At 36.8% G+C, this 20,539-nt stretch overlaps 1 protein-coding gene across 1 annotated transcript in view; it reads left to right on the forward strand.

Moving 5' to 3' along the window:
• Positions 1-2,060: 2,060 nt before the first annotated feature.
• The window catches only part of IL7 (interleukin 7), a 67,265-nt gene continuing 48,786 nt past the window's right edge, over positions 2,061-20,539 (forward strand). Inside the window, exons 1-2 of the mRNA XM_054246460.2 lie at positions 2,061-2,620; positions 9,197-9,333. Coding sequence (XP_054102435.1) covers positions 2,611-2,620; positions 9,197-9,333 — 147 coding nt within the window. The 5' untranslated portion in view covers positions 2,061-2,610. The remainder of the gene's footprint in view (positions 2,621-9,196; positions 9,334-20,539) is intronic.

The following is a 20,539-nucleotide window of genomic DNA, read 5'->3' on the forward strand; positions in this document are numbered from 1 at the left end:
TTCATATACAGAAAAGTCATTACTTGATGTTGTTAGAATGTGGCTATTTCTTATAACCATAACAATTCCCAAAGCTTTATGAATATTCTCCTCAGAGAGATTCTTTATAATTGGGGGCCGAATCCAGTGTAACATTTACATTGCCTCTCCTGCAGCTCTGAATAATTTCCCCTCATGCTTCCCAAAAGTTCAGGTATGTACAACCCTTATTCTGCCCGGATTTATGGTGACTGTGATAAAAAGAAAGGATTTCCTTTTGTGCAAATTATTGATAGGTACTCTTTTACTTTGTTCCTGGAAAGTTAAAAAAAAAAAAAAAAGGTTGCGGGGAGGGTACAGGCTATGAACAGTTACATACCTCAATGCTGCTGTCAGGGATTTTAAATAAATAAATAAAATGAAATTTAAATAAAATAAATAAAATGAATCCTCAAGCTAGGCATGTTTCATTATAGAACTCATTTTTTAAAGTCACTCCAGTGTCGTGTCTGTCCCCCTCCCCAACTCCCACTCTAGGTTCCAGAGAAATGGAAATATACGGCTCTTCTCACTCCATTCTGTCTCCTGTTTCCATTTGCTGCCCCCCTTCTCTTTCTCTTTTTTCTATTTTCTTCTTCCATGCACTTTCTCCTTCACACGTATTCACTCATGCATTCCCACTCACCTGTTCTCTCTTACTCTGTCACTTGCAGTACTTACTGAATGCCAGCCACGGACTAGAGACCATACTAAGTGGATGCGGGGCTGGAAGAGAAAGGCCAGTGTGGCTGGAGGATAGTGATGTGATGCCAGGAAACGTCAGAGAGGGCAGCAGGGCCCAGATCACCAGGGCCCTAGGGGCCTGGTACCCAGTGGAAAGTCGTCAGAGGGCGGGGCACAACGTGGAATCAGATATCCTGCTGCTCTGAGAAGAATGAAGGGGTTGTGGGTAAAAATGAAAGCCAGAAGATCCCTTGGACCACCTTTATTGTTACCTTAGGGTTTATTTTGAAGGTGAAGCAGACATGACTTGTCTATGGATTGGATGTGGGAAGGAAGACGAAAAGAGGAATCAAAGATCTAAAATTCAGGCTTGAGTAACTCTGTTCTCACTAGTTTGTTGTCATCCTCTTTTTCTTTCTCATTCCCTCCTCTTTTCCTCTTCCTTGTTCACACTGTAACAGAACGTGACATACTCCTTACCAGCCCCACGTTCGTTCCTCTTCAAGTTTCAATTTAGAAGTCAAAAACTCCAGAAACCTTTCCTGAAGTCCTCACACGGAGGCAAAGGCACACACACGCTGTCGTCTCCCTCCCGGCATCAATGTGCACATTATTACTTTATTCACAGGAGTTCCAAGCAGGAGTTTCTACAGCTCAAACGCAGCAAATCTGTGTCTAAGCTCAGTTAGCTAAGTGAACTTTGGCAAGTTACTTGAGGAAGTCTCAGTCCCCACATCTATAAAGTGCAGGTAAGTAAATGGTCTATCTCACACAAAGTTTTGCATGAGATGATATACACAAAATGCTTAGCACAGTACTGGTGGAAAGCAAATGCTAGATAAATGGTCGTTATTATTAGCACTGTTGTTACTAGTTTACATTATCCACCTTCCTCTAAGCGGTGATTCTGCAGAACAGCAGAAATCAAAGTAATGTAGCAAATAAGCTACATATTTCAGACCTAGGAAAAAATTAACATATCAGTGGCACATATTCAAGATGGATAGTTTGATTTATTAGCCAATTCAGATAAATGTGCACGTGCAAGTCGTAATTAAATATTATTGCCAGTTTCCACGTCCTCCATTTAATTTGAGGTTTGATCTTCCAAATATAACACTTACCAGATAAGGTGGACCCACGGGATTATTTTGCCTTGAGGTCTCACCTGAGCAGGTGCATGTACAGAAGACAGAGCGGAAAGAGACTGATTAGAGAGGTTGGAGTGGTAGAGGGCGTGACCCTCTTAATCATTCTTCACTTCCTTTTTTTTACAAGACGACTTGGCATCGTCCACCACATCCGCAGCAACGTCTCTTTGGTGTCGTCCGCCTCCAATAACCCAGCTTGCGTCCTGCACACTTGTGGCTTCCGTGCACATAGTAGCAACTCATGGTTCTAGCTTCCAGTCGCCAAGCATTGCCAAAGTTTGTAGAGGTCATCTGGAAAGACTTTTACCCAGAATCATTTTGATTCAAGCCAGCTGGTTTCTCCTGCGGTGATCTGGAAATTCGCGCCCTCTTCTGATTCTCCTCCAGGTGCGGGGGGAAGCAGGTGCCCAGGAGAGAGGGGATAATGAAGGTTCACTGCTGATGATCCCAAAGGTTGAACCTGCAGACCAAGCGCAAAGTAGAAACTGAAAGTACGCTGCCGGCGGGTCCTACGGAAGTTATGGAAAAGGCAAAGCGCGGAGCCAGGCGGTGGTGTGTGACGCCCCCACCGGGATGGATGAAACAGCAGGCACGGCGTGGGTAAGAGGAACCAGCTGCAAAGATCACCCTGCCCAGCACAAACTCACAGGCTCGGCAACTCCGCGGAAGACCAGGGTTCTGGGAGTGACTATGGGCGGTGAGAGCTTGCTCCCGCTCCAGTTGCGGTCATCATGACTACGCCTGCCTCCCGCAGACCATGTTCCATGGTAAGCGCTCTCCTCCCTTGCGCACAAGTTCGCGCGCCTGGCGCGCCGGGGCAGTCTGGGACGCGCTGGGGTCCCTGTACCAAGGCACGTCAGGGAATTGCCCAGCCTTGTACTTTGGACCTGCGGAGAGCTCTGGCTCTCCCACGGGCAGCTGCCAGCCTCGCCTGAGTATCCTGGCCCATAGCCTCTTGAACCTGAAGCTGCTGCCCCAGCAAGTCCCAACGCCTGCTTTCTGTCCGGAGACTGAACGCTCCAGCCTCCGCGCCGCTCAGCGGTGGCAGCCCATAGCCGGTCTCAGAGGCAGCCAATGGCTCTCTGTCCATCTGTCCGCCCTTGGCGTGCTTCTGGCCGCCCCAAGTTACTCACGCAGGCGGCCGGGGTTCGGAGAGTAGTTGGGCTCTTGCAGGTCAGAACTCCCTAGAGAAGTGAAAGCGAAGCTCCCACGGGACGCGCTTTTAAACCCTAGGGGAACAGGTCTCCGGAAAACCCCGTTTTTCCCCCTGAGTAAGGCTGGGAGTTTCCAACAAGGGTTGTACCTTGCGCCTATTGCTGGGAAACCAGTCCTGGGACTAGCGCTGAGAAATGTAAGCTTCTATATTTTTTTTCCTACAGGCGCTTCTTGATGGAGGCAGGATTAAATAAGCATGACTCTAACTTCCAGAACAGTGATGAGAACTAATATGTTTTATTTGTGCAGATTACGGATTTAGAATGGAAAGGGGCAGAATTCAGGAGGGTTGGCTTCGGATGGCAGTCATGTATGGCTAATGTAAAAAGCCAAAACAAAAACAAAAAACAAAACTTACTGGAATAAAAAAAAGAGGAAAAGAATTTAAAAAGGGAAAGATCTGCTTAGAAAAATTGGAATGCTTTACAGTAAGTACTTCCTCAAGCAAGAGGACAGCTGGGGGGAGGGTGCAGGAATAGGAAACTGACTTCTCTTTCTTTTGATAGCTACTCCGTTAGATTAAGACTCCTTTCCACTCTCGTGGGTAAAGAATCAATAATTGACATAACCAAGGAGTACCAAAACAAAGTACTCAGTAACAAAACAAAGATAGGGAGAATGGGAAGAATAGCCAACATAATTATGGATTAATTGTAAGGAGTGTTAACATAAAACTAATAATTGAGCTCAATGCTATTTTCCTTGAAATGTTCATAGTTCTCCTGCAGTTTCTTCTTTCTGGACCATCCTTGGTTCTAATCTTTGCAACATCTCTGATTTAAGGTGGAAAGGTAAACAGAAAAGGAAGCTAATGTGTGCATTTTTCAGAAAGAGCCTTTACTTTCTGAAGTAAAGCTACATGAATCGTGGCTATAAGTTTTCATTAGCAGACAAAATATTAGAATTCTAATAATAATGATTATAATGCATGGCTTCCTGAAGTTTCAAGAGATTTCACTAGAAGTTTGTTCCATCAAGAGTGTACATAAGATTACTCTTTATTCTTTTTTTCTTTGCCATTTCTTTTGAGAGTTGAAGTAGTTGAGGACCTACTATGTGGTCTCCAACTGCCTTATCTGATTTGGGTAATTTCATCATATTTTAGGACCAAAAAGCTGAATAGCAATAAAAACAGACTATCCGCAGGAGGCTGAGACAGGAGGATTGCTTGAACTTGGAGGTCAAAGCTGCCATGAGCCATGATCTTACCACTATACTCCAGCCTAGGCACAGAGTGATGCCCTGTCTCAAAAAATAATAATAGAGAACTAATATTAGAAAGCCTGAGCAGGTATAGAGGAGAATTACAAGCTGCACCAAATCAGTGTTTGAATGTTGTTTTAAAAATGGAAAAGGCCATTTCATAGAACAAATATACATGTCATGTTCACACTCAGGTTTGTGACTTTTTTTTTGTTTTAAACCTGACACATAACCTACTGTAATAAGAAGAAATATTGTGTCTTTTTCTGAAATAAGAGCACGTGATGCAGTTTCACAGTTTGGCCAGGAAGTACCTTAGTGAGGTTCATGCAGAGGAAGATGGATTTTTGTGCATTCCCCTTGACTACACATATATGGTTATTTTTTATGGAAGCAGTGTAGTTTAGTGCCTAAAAGCTGAGGTTCTAGACTCTTCAACTTGATAAACTTGGATTTGAATCCCATATCTATATTATATTTAGGAATTTTCTGGCCAAGCATGGTGGCTCAAGTCTATAATCCTAGCCCTTGGGGAGGCCGAGGCAGGTGGATCACCTTAGGTCAGGTGTTCGAGACCAGCCTGGCCAACACGATGAAACACTGTCTCTACTAAAAATATAAAATAATTAGCCGGGTGTGGTGGTGGACACCTGTAATCCCAGCACTTTGGGAGGCCAAGGCAGGTGGATCATGAGGTCCAGGGTTCAAGAACAGCCTGGCCAAGATGGTGAAACCCCATCTCTACTAAAAATACGAAAAAATTATCCCAGCTTGCTGGCACATGCCTGTAATCCCAGCCACTTGGGAGGCTGAGGCAGCAGAATCACTTGAACCAGGGAGGTGGAGGTTGCAGTGAGCCGAGATCATGCTACTGCACTCCAGCCTGGCAACAGAGCTGGGCATTGTGGTAGGTGCCTATAATCCCAGCTACTCAGGGAGGTTGAGGCAGGAGAATAGCTTGAACCCTAGAGGCTGAGGTTGCAGTGAGGGGAGATCACACCACTGCACTCCAGCCTGGGTGTCAGAGTGAGACTTCATCTTGAATAAAAACAAAAGCAAAGAGAAAAAAAAGGAATTTTCCTATATAACTGTCTTGGTGCCCCAGAGTCTGCATCTATAATTGTGAATAACTTGTAGTACTTAACTACTTCCTCATGAAGTGGTTATGGAATTAAATTATTAGTGAAAATAGGTCTATGCAATGGAAATTCAGTAAACACTGGTTTTAAAGACCGATAAAGATGGAGTTGATGGATGAAAACTTTATCTTCACTTTGACTCCTATAACTTAAGGAGCTGAGTATTGAATGTATTATTTGGCCTACATTAAAAATCAACAAGAATTTTTAGATAGACCTCATTCTGGTTTAACCAAATTCTCTACTGAAAACAAATTTCCAGTTTCAATCCCTTCAGGAGATATAAGAGCAATCCCACAAGCCCATGCTTGCCTTGCATTATTCCTTATTGTTTATCTTTTCTGTAATCTAATGAAAAGTTAAGGATGCTGTGGAGTGGGTGTGACAACAACGTCAAAAGCACTCTCAAACCAGCCAATCTTAATATGTTACTCCCTATGTGACATAGGGAAACGGTCTTCAATTATGGACCAAACTACCAAGCTACACATCATTAATGAGAGAGCTGGGAATCTATGAGATGTGGGTCCAAGGTCCTGGGTATGTTTGCAGCATTATCCCTGAGGCAATTTCAGATCTAAAGGGTTTCTGCATTTGGATAGCCAGGTAGATTCTTAGAATATGGTATCTGCAAGATGAAAAAGATTATTTACTCTAAAGTTTTCATTTTGGAAATCAGGTAAGTGGAGCTTAAGAGATGCTCTGTCACTTACATAGTCACACAAACCATTGTCATAACAAGACAAAAGTCTTAGGTGTCTATATTCCAAAACCTCTGTGCTTTGCATTGTCATAGACTGTCTGGGGCTAGTTATCCAACGACAACAATGGCAACATAAAACACTCTCTACAGGCAAGGCAAATTATGTTTTAAAATTGAGAAAGTACATGTAATACACAAAAAGACTGAATTTTACACCAAACTTTCACTGGAAAAAAATGGAGAAAACGCCATCCAGTGAATAAATAAGTTGATGTGAATTTGGGGAGCAAGCACCTAACTACTGAAAACTGGAGTGAAAAAGACAGCTAGTGCTCATAGAAAGTAAAATAACTGCATGTACTGACACAAAAGGTGGACCTTTGAAATAACGTTTATCATAATGATAACAGTCTCTCTTTCACTCTCGCATTTAATTATTTTATTATATTCTCCTTTAAGCTGATTTCAAGTTATATGTTATATAATTTTCCCCCTATCATCTATTCTTCCCAAAGTATGCCTTTTGGACACCTGTAAGATGACAGAAAAAATAAAAAGTATGATTCCATACAATCCATACAAATCAGATTACAAGGTCAGAATCTGGTAAATAACTAGCAGTTGATCATCCAAATGTTCATCAACAGAGAACTGAATAAAGAAAATGTGGTATGGCTGGGTGTGGTGGCTTATGCTTGTAACTCTGACACTTGGAGGCTGAGGTGGGAGGATTGCTTGAGCCCAGGAGTTCAAGACCAGCCCACGCAAAAGAGTGAGACCCTTCCTCTAAATACAAATTTTAAAAAATTAGCTGGGCATGGTGGTTCACAACTGTACTCCTAGCTACTCAGGATGCTGAGGTAGGAGGGTCACTTGAGCCCAGGAGTTTGAGGCTTCAGTGAGCTATGATCATGCCACTGTATTCCAGCCTAGGCAGCAGAGTGAGACCCTGTCTCAAAAAGAGAGGGAGGGGGGAGAAAATGTGGTATATGTATACCATGCAATACTACCCAGTCGTAAGAAAGAGTTAAATCATGTATTTTGCAGCAAAATGGATGAAAGTGGAGGCCATTATTTAAGTGAATTGACTCAGAAATCAAATATTGCATGTTCTTACTAATAACTGGGAGCTAAACAGTGGTACAGATGGATATACAGAGTGGAATAATATGCATCGGAGACTCTGAAAGGTGGGAGAGTAGGAGGGGCATAAGGATTAAAAAATTATCTATTGGTACAATGTTAACTATTCAAGTGGTAGATATACTAAAAGCCCAGACTTCCCCACTGTATAGTATATTAAATATGTATTATTAGTAATATACTCTGATACCCCTTAAATCTATGAGTGTACACTTGTTTAATTACCAATTTTTATAATTAACAATTAATCAATGAGGATCTTTAGTATGAAGGAAGAGTAGAAGAGAGAGGCAAAACTTCATTCAGAGGACAAACGTAATTACATGTTATCAATAGATTACGGCCATTTCTAATCAAATCCTGGTAAAGCAACAAATTCAGGTTAGCATCCAGACCTGACACCTACTCTGTATGTGCTACAGAAAGACTAACTTGTAGGACTTTTTTGATATTTATAAATTACACACACACACACACACACACACACACATATATATATATATATATATAGAGAGAGAGATTTTATAAATGAAATTGCTGGCACATGGTAGGTACTAATTAAAGGTAACTAGTGTCATCATCATTACTTGTCTCCTAAGTTAATTTATGCTCATGATGCATATAGGCATTTAGTGGCAGAGTTACGAATAGATTTGTATAAATAAAAATCTTAAATTTTTATTTCTCTTATCATGTTGTCACAAATGCAAATGAGAAGTTAGATTTATGTTTGTTTTCATAACTGCTACTCAGACAATTTTCTCTATTTGTACCAAATGGGTCACTTGATTTATTTGGGAGTGCTGTTGATTTTTTATATGACAGATCATGATATAATAGATGACAATATTACTGGAAACCTTACAATATCCTTAACAGTCTTCAGGCTGTTGTCACAATATTAGTTCATTGGGATTTAAGGAGTATTGTTTGTACTCTTAATCAGAGAAGGCACACAAGTGAAATGTCTGGTATTCAAGTACAATTAAAGTCCATTTGAGAAATTCACAGAAAATATATTGTCAGCATACCTCAGAATTTATAAAAAGATACAAACAAGACACTATGGCAGGTTTATGAAGAAATAGGTTCCTGAATGACCAGATTTTAATGTTTGTGGGAATCACTGGCTTTCCATCTTTCTGCCTGAAATAATAACATTTATTTTTTTCAGTCCTTTTGATTAAACAATTGTTCTTAATTGGGAAGAGTTATTAAAAACAGATAGAAATCATTGGTTACCAGGATAAGAATTTATTGACTGAGTTTTTCTAACATGGCAAGAAGCTGGACAGCACTGTGTTTGAAAAGAATCTGGGTCTCTGGCCACGCAGAGACAGAAGATAGTGAAAGAATAGGAGAGGAGTCCCAAAATACAAACATAACCTTTGTAAGAGTTTTGGGAATATAAACCATTCAGGGTTCATTATTAAAATGAAAAAGTACATTTATAGTACAATCGCAGGGAGATTAACCTCCCATAGTGCTGCCTCCAAGAAGCAAATAGACATACAGACTACAATCAAGTTTTACAAAAATATACAACTACTTGCAGTACATAGTAAAATTCCAACAATAACTCTTCAAACTATAGTGCACCTCTGTATCTGTAGATTCCTTTCCTTACAGGGATGATTAACATAAATTAAAATTGAATAACATCTTGGAGTGTTTTTCAAAAGCAGTCTCTGATTTCATCACACTTGCTTTGCACTTTTCTAATGAGTAATTGCAAAATAAAAAGTGAAAGAACGCTACACTCCAAAATGCTGTTCCACTTCGGTTGTTACATAAGTTCAGCTTTTGGGTCTGTTCCTGCATTATCTCTAAAGCGAGATGTATTTTTTGAAGTATTAGAAATAAGTGATCCCATCCATATTGCACAATCAAATGCAATATGATATAACATTTAGCACATTCTTATTTCCTGTTGAATTTAGTTTCTTTTAGGTATATCTTTGGACTTCCTCCCCTGATCCTTGTTCTGTTGCCAGTAGCATCATCTGATTGTGATATTGAAGGTAAAGATGGCAAACAATATGAGAGTGTTCTAATGATCAGCATCGATCAATTATTGGTATGTGCCTATTTTGTTTTCCTCACCTTTTCTTGAATTGGGAAAATATGAACTATTTTGGTATGCAGTTTTATACTCAAGTATTCATCTTTCTTGACAAGAAAGTAAAATAACTACGGAATAAAGTTCAATGAGCTACCAACCATATATTTTTATAGTTGACATAATTATATAACTTAAAAATAATTCTTTCCTAGAACCTAAGATCTCACAACTACTCATTTCAGTCCTATTTCTCTTCACTACTAAATTTCTCCTAAGCATAATTCAGTATCACTGCCTGCATTTACTCACCTCCTGTTTACCATGTTAGTCCCTGTAGAAGCATTACATTAAGAGAGGGAAAATAACAGAGTAAATATTTAAGACTTATGGTGAATAGATGCATATTTTATCTGAATGTGTGTATGTATATGCATAATTATTTATATGTGTGTATTTTATATCTATGTGTTATCTATAATTTGCTGTGAGTTAAATGTTCTATACATGGTGGGTAAAGCTTTTCTAATTAATAGATTTTATATCTTAGAGCCATTTTAGGTTTCTAGAAAATTTGAGCAGAAAGTAGAAAATTCCCATATAGTCTCTCTTTCTCTGCACTGTTTCCCTTATCATCTTACATGAGTATGGTACATTTATTACAATTGATGAGCCAGCACTGACACATTATTATTGAAGTGCATAGTTAACATTAGAGTTCATTCTTTATGTTTTACACATTTTTGGGTTTAGAGAAATGTATAACATCATGTATCCATGATTGCATATCATACAAATCATGAGGTATTATACAAATCCCCTGTCCACTGACTCATCCTTCCCTTTCTTCCCCTGAACTCCTAGTAATCACTGATTTGTTTATTTCTCTATGGTTTTCCCTTCTTTAGAATGTCATACAGTTGGAATCATGCAGTCTGTATGTAGCCTCTTTAGACTGGATTCTTTCACTTAGCAATGTGAATCACAGCTTCCCCTATGTTTTTGGGTTTTTTTTTGCACAGTTATAGTTCATTTTTTCTTATTGCTGGATAACAGTCTATTTAAATGCATATACCACAATTAGTTTATTTCTTCAATGATTGAAAAATATGTCTTAGTTGCTTCCAATATTTAGAAATTATGAATAAGCTTCTATAAACATGTACATGAAGGATTTTGTGTGGATAAGTTTTCAACTCAAGTAAATAGCTACAAATATGACTGCTGGATCATATTGTAAGACTGTGTTTAGCTTTGTACAAAACTACCAAACTTTCTTCCAAAGTGGCTGTACCATTTTGCATTCTTACCAAAAATGAATGAGATCCTAATGCCGTTCATCCTTGCCAGGCTTTGGTATTATCAATGTTTCAGGTTTTGACCATACTTTAATAGGTTTGTAATCATACCTCAGTGTTGTTTTAATTTTCCATTACATAAATCATACCTCAGTGTTGTTTTAATTTTCCATTACATAATGACATATGACCATCTTTTCAGATACTTATTGCCATTTATATATCTGCTTTGCTGCAGTATCTAAACGCACATCTTAATGGACATGTTAACAATATTGAGTCTTTTTATCCATTATCATGAACTATCTCGTTTAAAAATTTTTTAATCATTTAATTTTATTATCTAGACAGAGAACCAATGAGTATTAATTTGGCAACATTTCTAAATGATTATATGTGTGTAAAACTCTGCAAAACAAGATGTGATAGATGTGATTGAAAATGCAAACTTTCATCAGAGCTTTGTACTTTGCATCATATAAATACTGTAAATATTTTGTTAGACATACCTAAGTATTTCATATTTTAGTGCTATTGTAAATGGTGTGTTTCTAATTTCAAATTTTAATTGTTTATTGCTGGCATATTGAAAAGCAATTGATTTTTGTATATTAACCTGTGTCCTGCAACCTTACTATAATCACTTGTTTGTTCTAGAAGTCTGTTGTCGATTATTAGGAATTTTCTACATAGACAACTATGTTATCTGCAAGAGTTAATTTTTTCTAAGGTTTCAGAACTGTGTCAACACAATATGATTGATGTATTGTTTTAACAGATAATCTGTCTTTTTTCAACCAGATTGAAACTCCAAATAGCAAAGGAAAACTCTTTCAAATGTTCATAAGATGGGAGAAATTGTCTAATCTGTCCCCTCTTTTACTCTACTGTCTCTTCCACATACTCATACCAAAGTGTCATGATGCCTTGAGGAATTTAGTGTCATACCTCTTGTAGGAATATGAGAACTTCAAAGAAATATTATACTACACTGTAAATTGTAATCCAGAGGTCCCTGATTTTGCCCATTGATGAGAAAAAAAAATAGTGCACAGTAAATGCTAATTGCTCCATTTACATTTCTTGCTAATTTGGACATTGTCTGCATTAGGTGATGGTACTAGATTAATCTTTTGAGTCAAGATAATATTTCTCGTATAATTTTAATGTTACTGGACAGAAAAAACTAGTGCTAGTTCAACGTTTATAAATAACTATATGTGTGTAAAACTGCAAAAGAAGATGCTATTAAAAATTCAATAAAAGGAGAGTTTTATCCAACAGAGTCATGATATATTTTTTTTTGGTGGGGGAATATAGAGGAGCTTATCACATTAACACACAAAACAAGAACAAGTACATCAGCAGCAACAATGGTACTATTTTCAAGAAATGAAACATAGCTATTCTTCTTAAGGAGGTTAATTCACAAGGCATGGAAGAGTACACAGCTAATCAGTCCAAATGAGTAGTTCCACAGTAGCTTTAAGGATGTTTTCTGTACATAGAACATGATAAATTTGAGGGAAGGAGAAAGAAAGTCTCAATGAATTGTTAATATCAACATGACTGGTAGAACAGATTTAGTTACTCTTTCACTCAGTGTGTACTAGATGCTTTGCAAACATTACAGTGTCTAAGTCTTGGGGAGACCATAATACTAGTAGCTATGAAGTGTTTATTATATTATCAGTGCTTTCCATTTGTTAATTAATTTAATCCTTACTACACTCCTTGAGAAAGGCACTCTTACTACCTCCATTTCACCACAGAAGAATCTGACGCCCAAGGTTATCCAGTTTGTAAGTGACCAAGCCAGTATCTTTGTCTATGCTCTCTACTGCACCCTCCTACCTCCCAATGACAATATCTGTGATAGTTTATTCATTCAGCTAACATTTATTTAGGACCTGATATGTACAAATTACTATGGAAAACCCATTTGTGTGGGTGATGTTGGATTTGGGTATGGGTACAATGATGGACCAAGTACAGATCCTTCTTTCAAGAAGCTTACATTTTGGTGGGGGTTAAGGGTTGGTGGTAAATATACAAGTTACAATTTTAGAAGTGTGAAGAGTGACTGCCTGATTGTTACATGTTAGCTTATCATCTAACAAACAGACTGGTTGTAAACCAAGCTCAGAAATGAAAAGATGTAAATGGTGTTTTAGAAGTAGTAAAGTAGCCATTTTAGCCTGTGTAGAGACAACATGTTGTGGGAAATTGAGCTGATCTCCAATATTTTTAGATAGTATACCTCTTCAGTACAATTTGATGAGCCTGCACTTCCAATATACATTTAGCATTGATTTGTAGATATTTACATGTTGTAGTACTTCCATATACATTAGTAATAATACACATACAATGACAATTTACAAAGATTGAGATAAAAGCAAAACATAGATAGAACCCGTCACATTTCTGTCGAGTGGCCATGGAGTAGAGTTGTAGAAGTAAGAAAACAGAAATAATGCTGACTATAATAGTAGAGTCCAAATTGGATCCAGGGTAAGGATATAATAGTAGAGTCCAAATTGGACCCAGGGTAAGGATGAGACGCATTATTTCTACCCACCTTAGAGGGAAAAGGAGATTTATAATAAACGGTAATATTCCTCACTCCCTATGTTCTGCCAAATATGGAATGCAGATTGCTAGAATTGGAATGACAAAATGAAACCGAATCATCATTTAAGCGTCTTGATACTATCACCAAATTATTTTTGAGAAAGGATAATTCAGTTTACAGTTCCCACAGCAGTATATGAGATCAATATTCTTGTCAGCTTTTATTTTTATTTTTAAAATTATCTTCCAGTGCAATTATCTGTTGATTTGCATTTCTTCAACTGCTAGAAACATTGGATGTTTTTAAGTTTATTCATCATTGATATTTTCTTTAATTGTTTTACATTGAGATCAAAATTATCCTTTTAACATATACAATTCAGTGTCTTCAGGCACACCTCATTTTACTGTGCCTCACTTTATTGCACTTTGCAGATACTGTGGGTGTTTGTTTGTTTGTTTTTTACAAAGTGAAGATTGTGGCAACCGTATATCAAGTAAGTCTGTTGGCACCATTTTTCCAACAGAATGTGCTCACTTCCTGTCCCTGTGTCACATTTTGGTAATTCTTGTAATATTTCAAACTTTTAAATTATTTTGATATTAGTTATGTGCTCTTTAATTAGTGACCTTTGATTTCACGATTTAAATGTTTTAGGGGATCATCACTTATGCCCATATAAGACAGCAAACTTAAATCAGTAAATACTTATGTGTTCTGACTGCTCCATCAACTGGCCATTCCCCATTTCTCTCCCTTTCCTTGAACCTCCCTATTCTCTGAGAGACAATAATATTAAAAATGGGTCAATTAATAATCCTACAGTTGCCCCTAAAGTGTTCAAGTGGAAGGAAGAGTCACACATATATCACTTTAAGCTGAAAGTTAGAAATGATACAGCTTAGTGAGGAATGTGTGTTCTAAGATGAGATAGGCTGAAAGCCAGGCCTCTTGCACAAAACAGTTAGCTAAGTGGTGGATACAAAGGAAAGGTACATATGGTCATACATAGGTATTCTAAAAGTGGGGAGAGTGGAAGGAGATTGAGGGTTAAAAAATTAGCTATTGGATACAATGTTCACTGTTGGGGTGAGGCGTTCACTAGAATCCCAAACTCCACCACTACTCAAAATATCCATGTGACAAACCTGCACATATACCCACTGAATCTATAAACATTTTTTAAAAAATAAAGTTATTGAAGAAAATTGAAAGTGCCATTCCAGTAAACACAGCAATGATCAGAAAGCAAAACAGGCCTATTACTGACATGGAGAATGTTTTAGTGGCTTGGATAAAAGATTAAACCACCCACAACATTCTCTTAAGGCAAAACCTAATTCAGAGCAAGTTTCTAACTCTCTTCAATTCTGTGAAGGCTGAGAGAGGTGAGGAAACTGCATTAAAAAAGTTTGAAGCTAGCAGATGTCGTTTGTTTATTAAGCTTAAGGAAAAAAAGCCATCGTCATAACATGCAAGTGTAACATGAAGCAGCAAGTGCTAATGTAGACATTTCAGCAAGTTATCCAGAAGGTCTAGCTAAAATAATTAATAAAAGTGGCTACACTAGACAACAGATTTTTCAATGTAGATGAAACGTCCTTCTGTGGAAAATAGATGACATCTAGAACTTTCATAGCTAAAGAAGAGAAGTCAATGACTGGCTTCAAAGCTTAAGAGAAAAGCTGACTCTTGTTAGGGACAAATGCAGCTGGTGACTTTAAGTTTTAGCAAAGTATTACTACTGTTCATTGACAATGCAAAACTAGTTACTCAAGAGTGCTGATGGATAGTAATGTTTTCATAACTGCTACTATAACATCTATTTTTCAGCCCATGAATCAGAGTAATTTCAACTTTTGAGTCTTATTATTTAAGAAATACGTTTGGTGCTGGGTGCAGTGGCTCAAGCCTGTAATCCCAGCATGTTGGGAGGCCGAGGCGGGTGGATCATGAGGTCAAGAGATCGAGACCATCCTGGTCAACATGGTGAAACCCCGTCTCTACTAAACATACAAAAAATTAGCTCGGCATGGTGGCGCATGCCTGTAATCCCAGCTGCTCAGGAGGCTGAGGCAGGAGAATTGCCTGAACCCAGGAGGCGGAAATTGCGGTGAGCCGAGATCATGCCATTGCACTCCAGCCTGGGTAATAAGAGCAAAACTCCATCTCAAGAAAAAAAAAAAAAAAAGAAAGAAAGAAATACATTTGGAAAGCTAGAGCTGCCAAAGATAAATGATTCGTCTAATGGATCTGGGCAAAGAATTGAAACCTTGTGAGCAGGATTCATTATTCTGTAATAGGTGCCCTTAAAAACATTTGTGATTCATGAGAGGAGGTCAAAATATCCACATTAAGAGGAGTTTGGAAAAAGTTGATTCCATCCCTCATGGATGACTTTGAGGGGTTCAAGACTTCAGTGGAGAAAGTAAATGCAGATATGGTGGAAATAGCAAGAGAATTAAAATTAGAAGTGGAGCCGGAAGATGTGACTGAAATGCTGAAATCTCAGGACTGGAATGGATGAGGAGTTGCTTCTCATGATGAGCAAAGAAAGTGGTTTTTGAAATGAATTTTCTTTGAGTAAAGATGCTGTGATCATTGTTGAAATGACAAGAAAATATTTAGAATATATCATAAAATTAGTTGTTAAAGCAATGGAAGGATTTGAGTGGATTTCTTCTAATTTTGAAAGAAGTTATACTGTGGATAAAATGCTTTCAAACAGGATCACATGCTACAGAGGAATCTTTGTGAAAGAAAGAGTTAATCTATGTGGCACACTTTATTGTTGCCTTATTTTAAAAATTACTACAGCCATCCAACCTTCAGCAACAACCACTCTGATCAGTCAGCATCCACTGACGTCGAAGCAAGACCCTCCACCAGCAAAAAAGTTGACAACACCCTGAAGGCTCAGATGATTGTTAGAATTTTTCACCAATGAAATCTTTTTAAGTTAAGATATATACATTGCTTTATATATCTTATTTTAGACATAAGGCTATTGTACACATTATAGACTACAGTATAGTGCAAACAACTTTTATGTGCTGGGAAACCAAACAACATTGTGTGACTCACTTTACTGTGATATTTGCTTTATTGCAGTGGAACCAAACCCACAATATCTCTGCGATATGTCTGCAACAAATTATGCAGTCATTATCATTATCTAATTCTAGAATATTTTCATCATTGCCAAAAAAAAATTCTACCCATTAGCAGTAACTATTTCCCATCACCAGCCTCTGGCAGTCGCTACTCTGCTTTCTGTCTCTAGAAATGTGCCTATTCTGGACATTTCATATATGTCTTATATATAATTCATATGTATGATATGCAGCTTTTTGTATTGACTTTGTTTGCCTTGCTTAATATTTATAAGAATAATCTGTATGATAACAGGAGTTAGTATTTTTTTTGTCTTTATGGCTCAATAAAATTGTGCATGGATATGCCACATTTTGTTTATCCATTCATCAATTTCTGGCCATTTGTGTTTTCCATTATTTGGCTATGCAACTTTTTATGCAATTCTCTTGGTATGTACCTAATAGTCAAATTGTTGGACTCTATGGAACTCTGTTAAACTTTTTGAGGACCTGCAAACTGTTTCTAAAGAGGCTGTACCATTTACATTTCTACCAGTATTTTATGGAAGCTCTGATTTCTCTACATTCTTACCAAACTTGTTATCATCTAACTTGTTTATTCTAGCTATCTCTGTGGGTGTGAAGTAGTATCTCATAGTGCTACTGATATGTATTTCCTTGATGACTAATGATGTCAAGTGCATCTTTTCATTATTGGCTATTATTATTAGCCATTTTGTATATCTTCTTTTGCATAAATGTTTATCCAAATCATTCAACCACTTTTAAACTGGGTTGTCTTTTCATTTTTACAGTTGTAAGAGTTCTTTATGTGCTCTGGATCCTAGACCTTTATCAGATATTATAATTTTTCCTCCTATCATTTATACTTTTCATTTTCTTGATAGTGTCCTTTTTTAAGGACATTTTAAATTTTTATGACATTTTAAGTTGTTTTCCAGTTCACTTACTCTTATTGCTCATGTTTTTGTTTTCATACCAAGAAACTATTGCTTAATCCAAACAACAAAGATTCACACCTCTTTTTTGTTCTAAGAGCATTATAGTTTTAGTCTCATATGTTGGTCTTTGCTTCATATTGAGTTAATTTATGTATATGGTGTGTGGTAGGGGTCCAATTCCATTCTTTTTCATGTGGCTATCCAGTCTTTGCTACATAATATTGAAAATTCTATTTTCCCTCACTGAATATCTTGGAATCCTTGTTGAAAATGAATTGAACTCAAATGTACTGGTTTATTTCTGACCTCTCAATGATAACCCATTGATATATAATCCCTCTGCCAGGACCATAGTCTCAAATACTATAGCTTGGTATTTAGTTTTGAAATCAGTTTTGTCCTTCAATTATGTTTTTATTTTCTTAAAATCTTTTATACTGATGAAATTCCTGTTATTTATCTTATGGATTACCTACCTTTTCTTGGGATTAGTATATTAAATATGTTTATGATTTAAATGCAATCTGAAGCTCTCTAGTGATGTCACATCTCTGTGCAATTACTAAACCATGTGACTCCATATACTAGTAAGTATGGTCCAGTGAGTGGCATGGACAGAAGCAATGACAGACCATAGAGAAGTGGCAGGGAACTTAAGGGTATTCTCTTTGTTATAGCTCTCAAGATCAGTTTTCATTCTTCCATTAGATTTTGATGATATTCTCATCATTTGGCAAGAGCACATTATAATATATTAAGTATAACTTTATTTATTTATTTAGAGACAGTCTCATTCCATCACCCAGACTGGAATGCAGTGGTGTGATCTCAGCTTACTGCAATGTCCACTTCCTAGGTTCAGGCGATTCTTGTGCTTCAGCCTCCCAAGTAGCTGGAATTACAGGCATGTGTCACCACACCCAGATAATTTTTGACCTTTTAGTAGAGATGGGGTTTTGCCATGTTGGTCAGGCTGTTCTTGAACTCCTGACCTCAAGCAATCTGCCTGCCTCAGCCTCCCAAAGTGCTGGGATTACAGGCATGAGTCACTGTGCCTCGCTTAAACATAACTCTATGATTGTCCTATCTGTTTAAAACATCTTTTTATTCATAATTTCCTTAATTTTGATATATAACTTTATTTTTATGTAGTGACATCTATATAATAAAATTTCAGAAGGTACAATGTGGGCACGAAGGTGGGAGGGATCAGGAGCTGATGTGAAATTTATACAGAAATAGTTTTCCTATAAAGCCACAAATAAGCAAGATTTGGAGAAGAAAGGACTGTTTTTTCCCCCTTGAATAATCTTGGCATCCTCATCAAACATCACTTGACCAGAGATGTATGGGTTTATTTCTGGACTCTCCAATTCCATTTCGTTGATCTATATATCTATCCTGGGTCAGTACTAAAATCTTTCTTTGGATAAGCTTTAAAATCAGGAAGTATGAATCCTTCTATTTTGTCTTTTCTTTTTGAGATTGTTTTGGTTATTTCAGGTCCCCTGCAATTCCAAATAAGTTTTAGAATCAGCTTGTCAAATTTCTACAAATTAGTCAGCTGGGATTCTGATAGTGATTTTGTTTCATGCATAAATTAATTTGGGAATATAATCTTTTTAATAATGTTTAGAAATGCTTGTCATCCATGAACATGGAATTTTTTTTCCATTTATTCATATCTTTTAAAAATTTTTTAACAATATTTTATAGTTTTCAGAATACAGGTTTTACCCTTCTTTTGTTAAATTTATTCCTAAGTATCTTTTGTCTCTTTAATGCTATTGCAAATGGAATTTTTTCCTTATTTTATTTTGAAATTATTTATTATTTCTAACTCTCTACTCCTTGTATACTTAAGTATGTTTCTTTTTTCTCCAAATTAGTCTATATGTATATTAAAGACAGATTTTATGTTTGAGTCAGTCATCTTTGTATCTCATAATTAGCTCAGCATCTTAGTTTTTCAAATATTCAATAACTAATTTATGGATTGTTAGTCAACACTATAAATTAATGAGGACCCAGAACTAATTTCAAATAATCTAGGAAGCCTTTTTTGGAACATATGTTTCCTCCGAAATTTGTTATGAATCAAATGTCAGGTACTTTTTAATATCAATGTGAACTAGTTTGAGATGTTATACAATATTTTTTATCCATAAAAAGTTATTTTACCTGAATATAACACACATGATTGAACTATGTAAGTCTTAGTCACCAGAGCAGAGGCTGTTTCAAAATATAAAGACTGTTAGAAATGGCCAAATGTTTTTTTAGGAATAACTCAGTCTAATCATAGAAATATATAGAGCTGTCTATTTATTTTAAGTTATGAACTTATAAATCTAATAACTAATAGGTTACAATATACTTTTACAACTTTCAAACTTTTTAATTCTGACTGTATTCTAGAGACTTTCACAGATTCAACTTCTGGCTTTGCATTGACAGCTCTCCTATTACCTGAGGTTCACATTTCTCCCATGAGTTTTAGGACCGTTTAAATCAAATATCAAGTAGAGATCTCTACCCAGATGTACTATGGCACCTCATGCATAACAGTGGACTAATTACCATCATGGTTAGCCTGTTCTTGCTTCTAAATTCTCTATCTTAGGTAATTTTAGTATTTTCCAGTCTTTGAATTCTGAAAGCCTGAAATTATCTTTGATAGTCTTCATCTCATCCATCACCAAATTCTGTATTTTAGTATATCATATTAACACCTGTATTCTTTATTTACTCTGTAGAGTTCTACTACCAATCTTAGTTCAAGTAGTTGTCAGATCTCACTGGGACAACGTCTGCAGCCTTCAGTGGGGTCTGGCTAATCTTCCTGCCTCCCCTGCACATTTGGCCTCTTTAATGGTGCTTGAGTTATCTGTCTCAATTCAAATCTGGTACCATTTTTCTTCTTTGAAAAGATTTTTAATAAAGTCTTTCTCCCTGAGTACCTATCAGGATTTGGTCTTGCATTTGAATGGTTTGCTAACAGAAGTAGCCAAAGAAGGATCAAATTCTAGTCAAATATTGCTTCCAAAATATGTGTAAATAAATGGACAACGTTTAAATAATTATAATTATAACAGAAAAGAACATGTAAATTGATTACAATAAAAATTAGTTTATTAATATCAAGTTATGCTAGAGTAAAATACAAACTTCTTGTTTATATGACTCAGTAGCATGACTAATCAGTTGCAATTTAACAAGAGACATTGCCTTTTAAGAGGCAAGGCTTTTTGTTTTAGGAATAACATTTTCAGTTATAAAAATTAAAAGATAGAG

The sequence above is a fragment of the Callithrix jacchus genome, chromosome 16 (genome assembly GCF_049354715.1).
Source record: "Callithrix jacchus isolate 240 chromosome 16, calJac240_pri, whole genome shotgun sequence".
Taxonomy (NCBI): domain Eukaryota; kingdom Metazoa; phylum Chordata; class Mammalia; order Primates; family Cebidae; genus Callithrix; species Callithrix jacchus.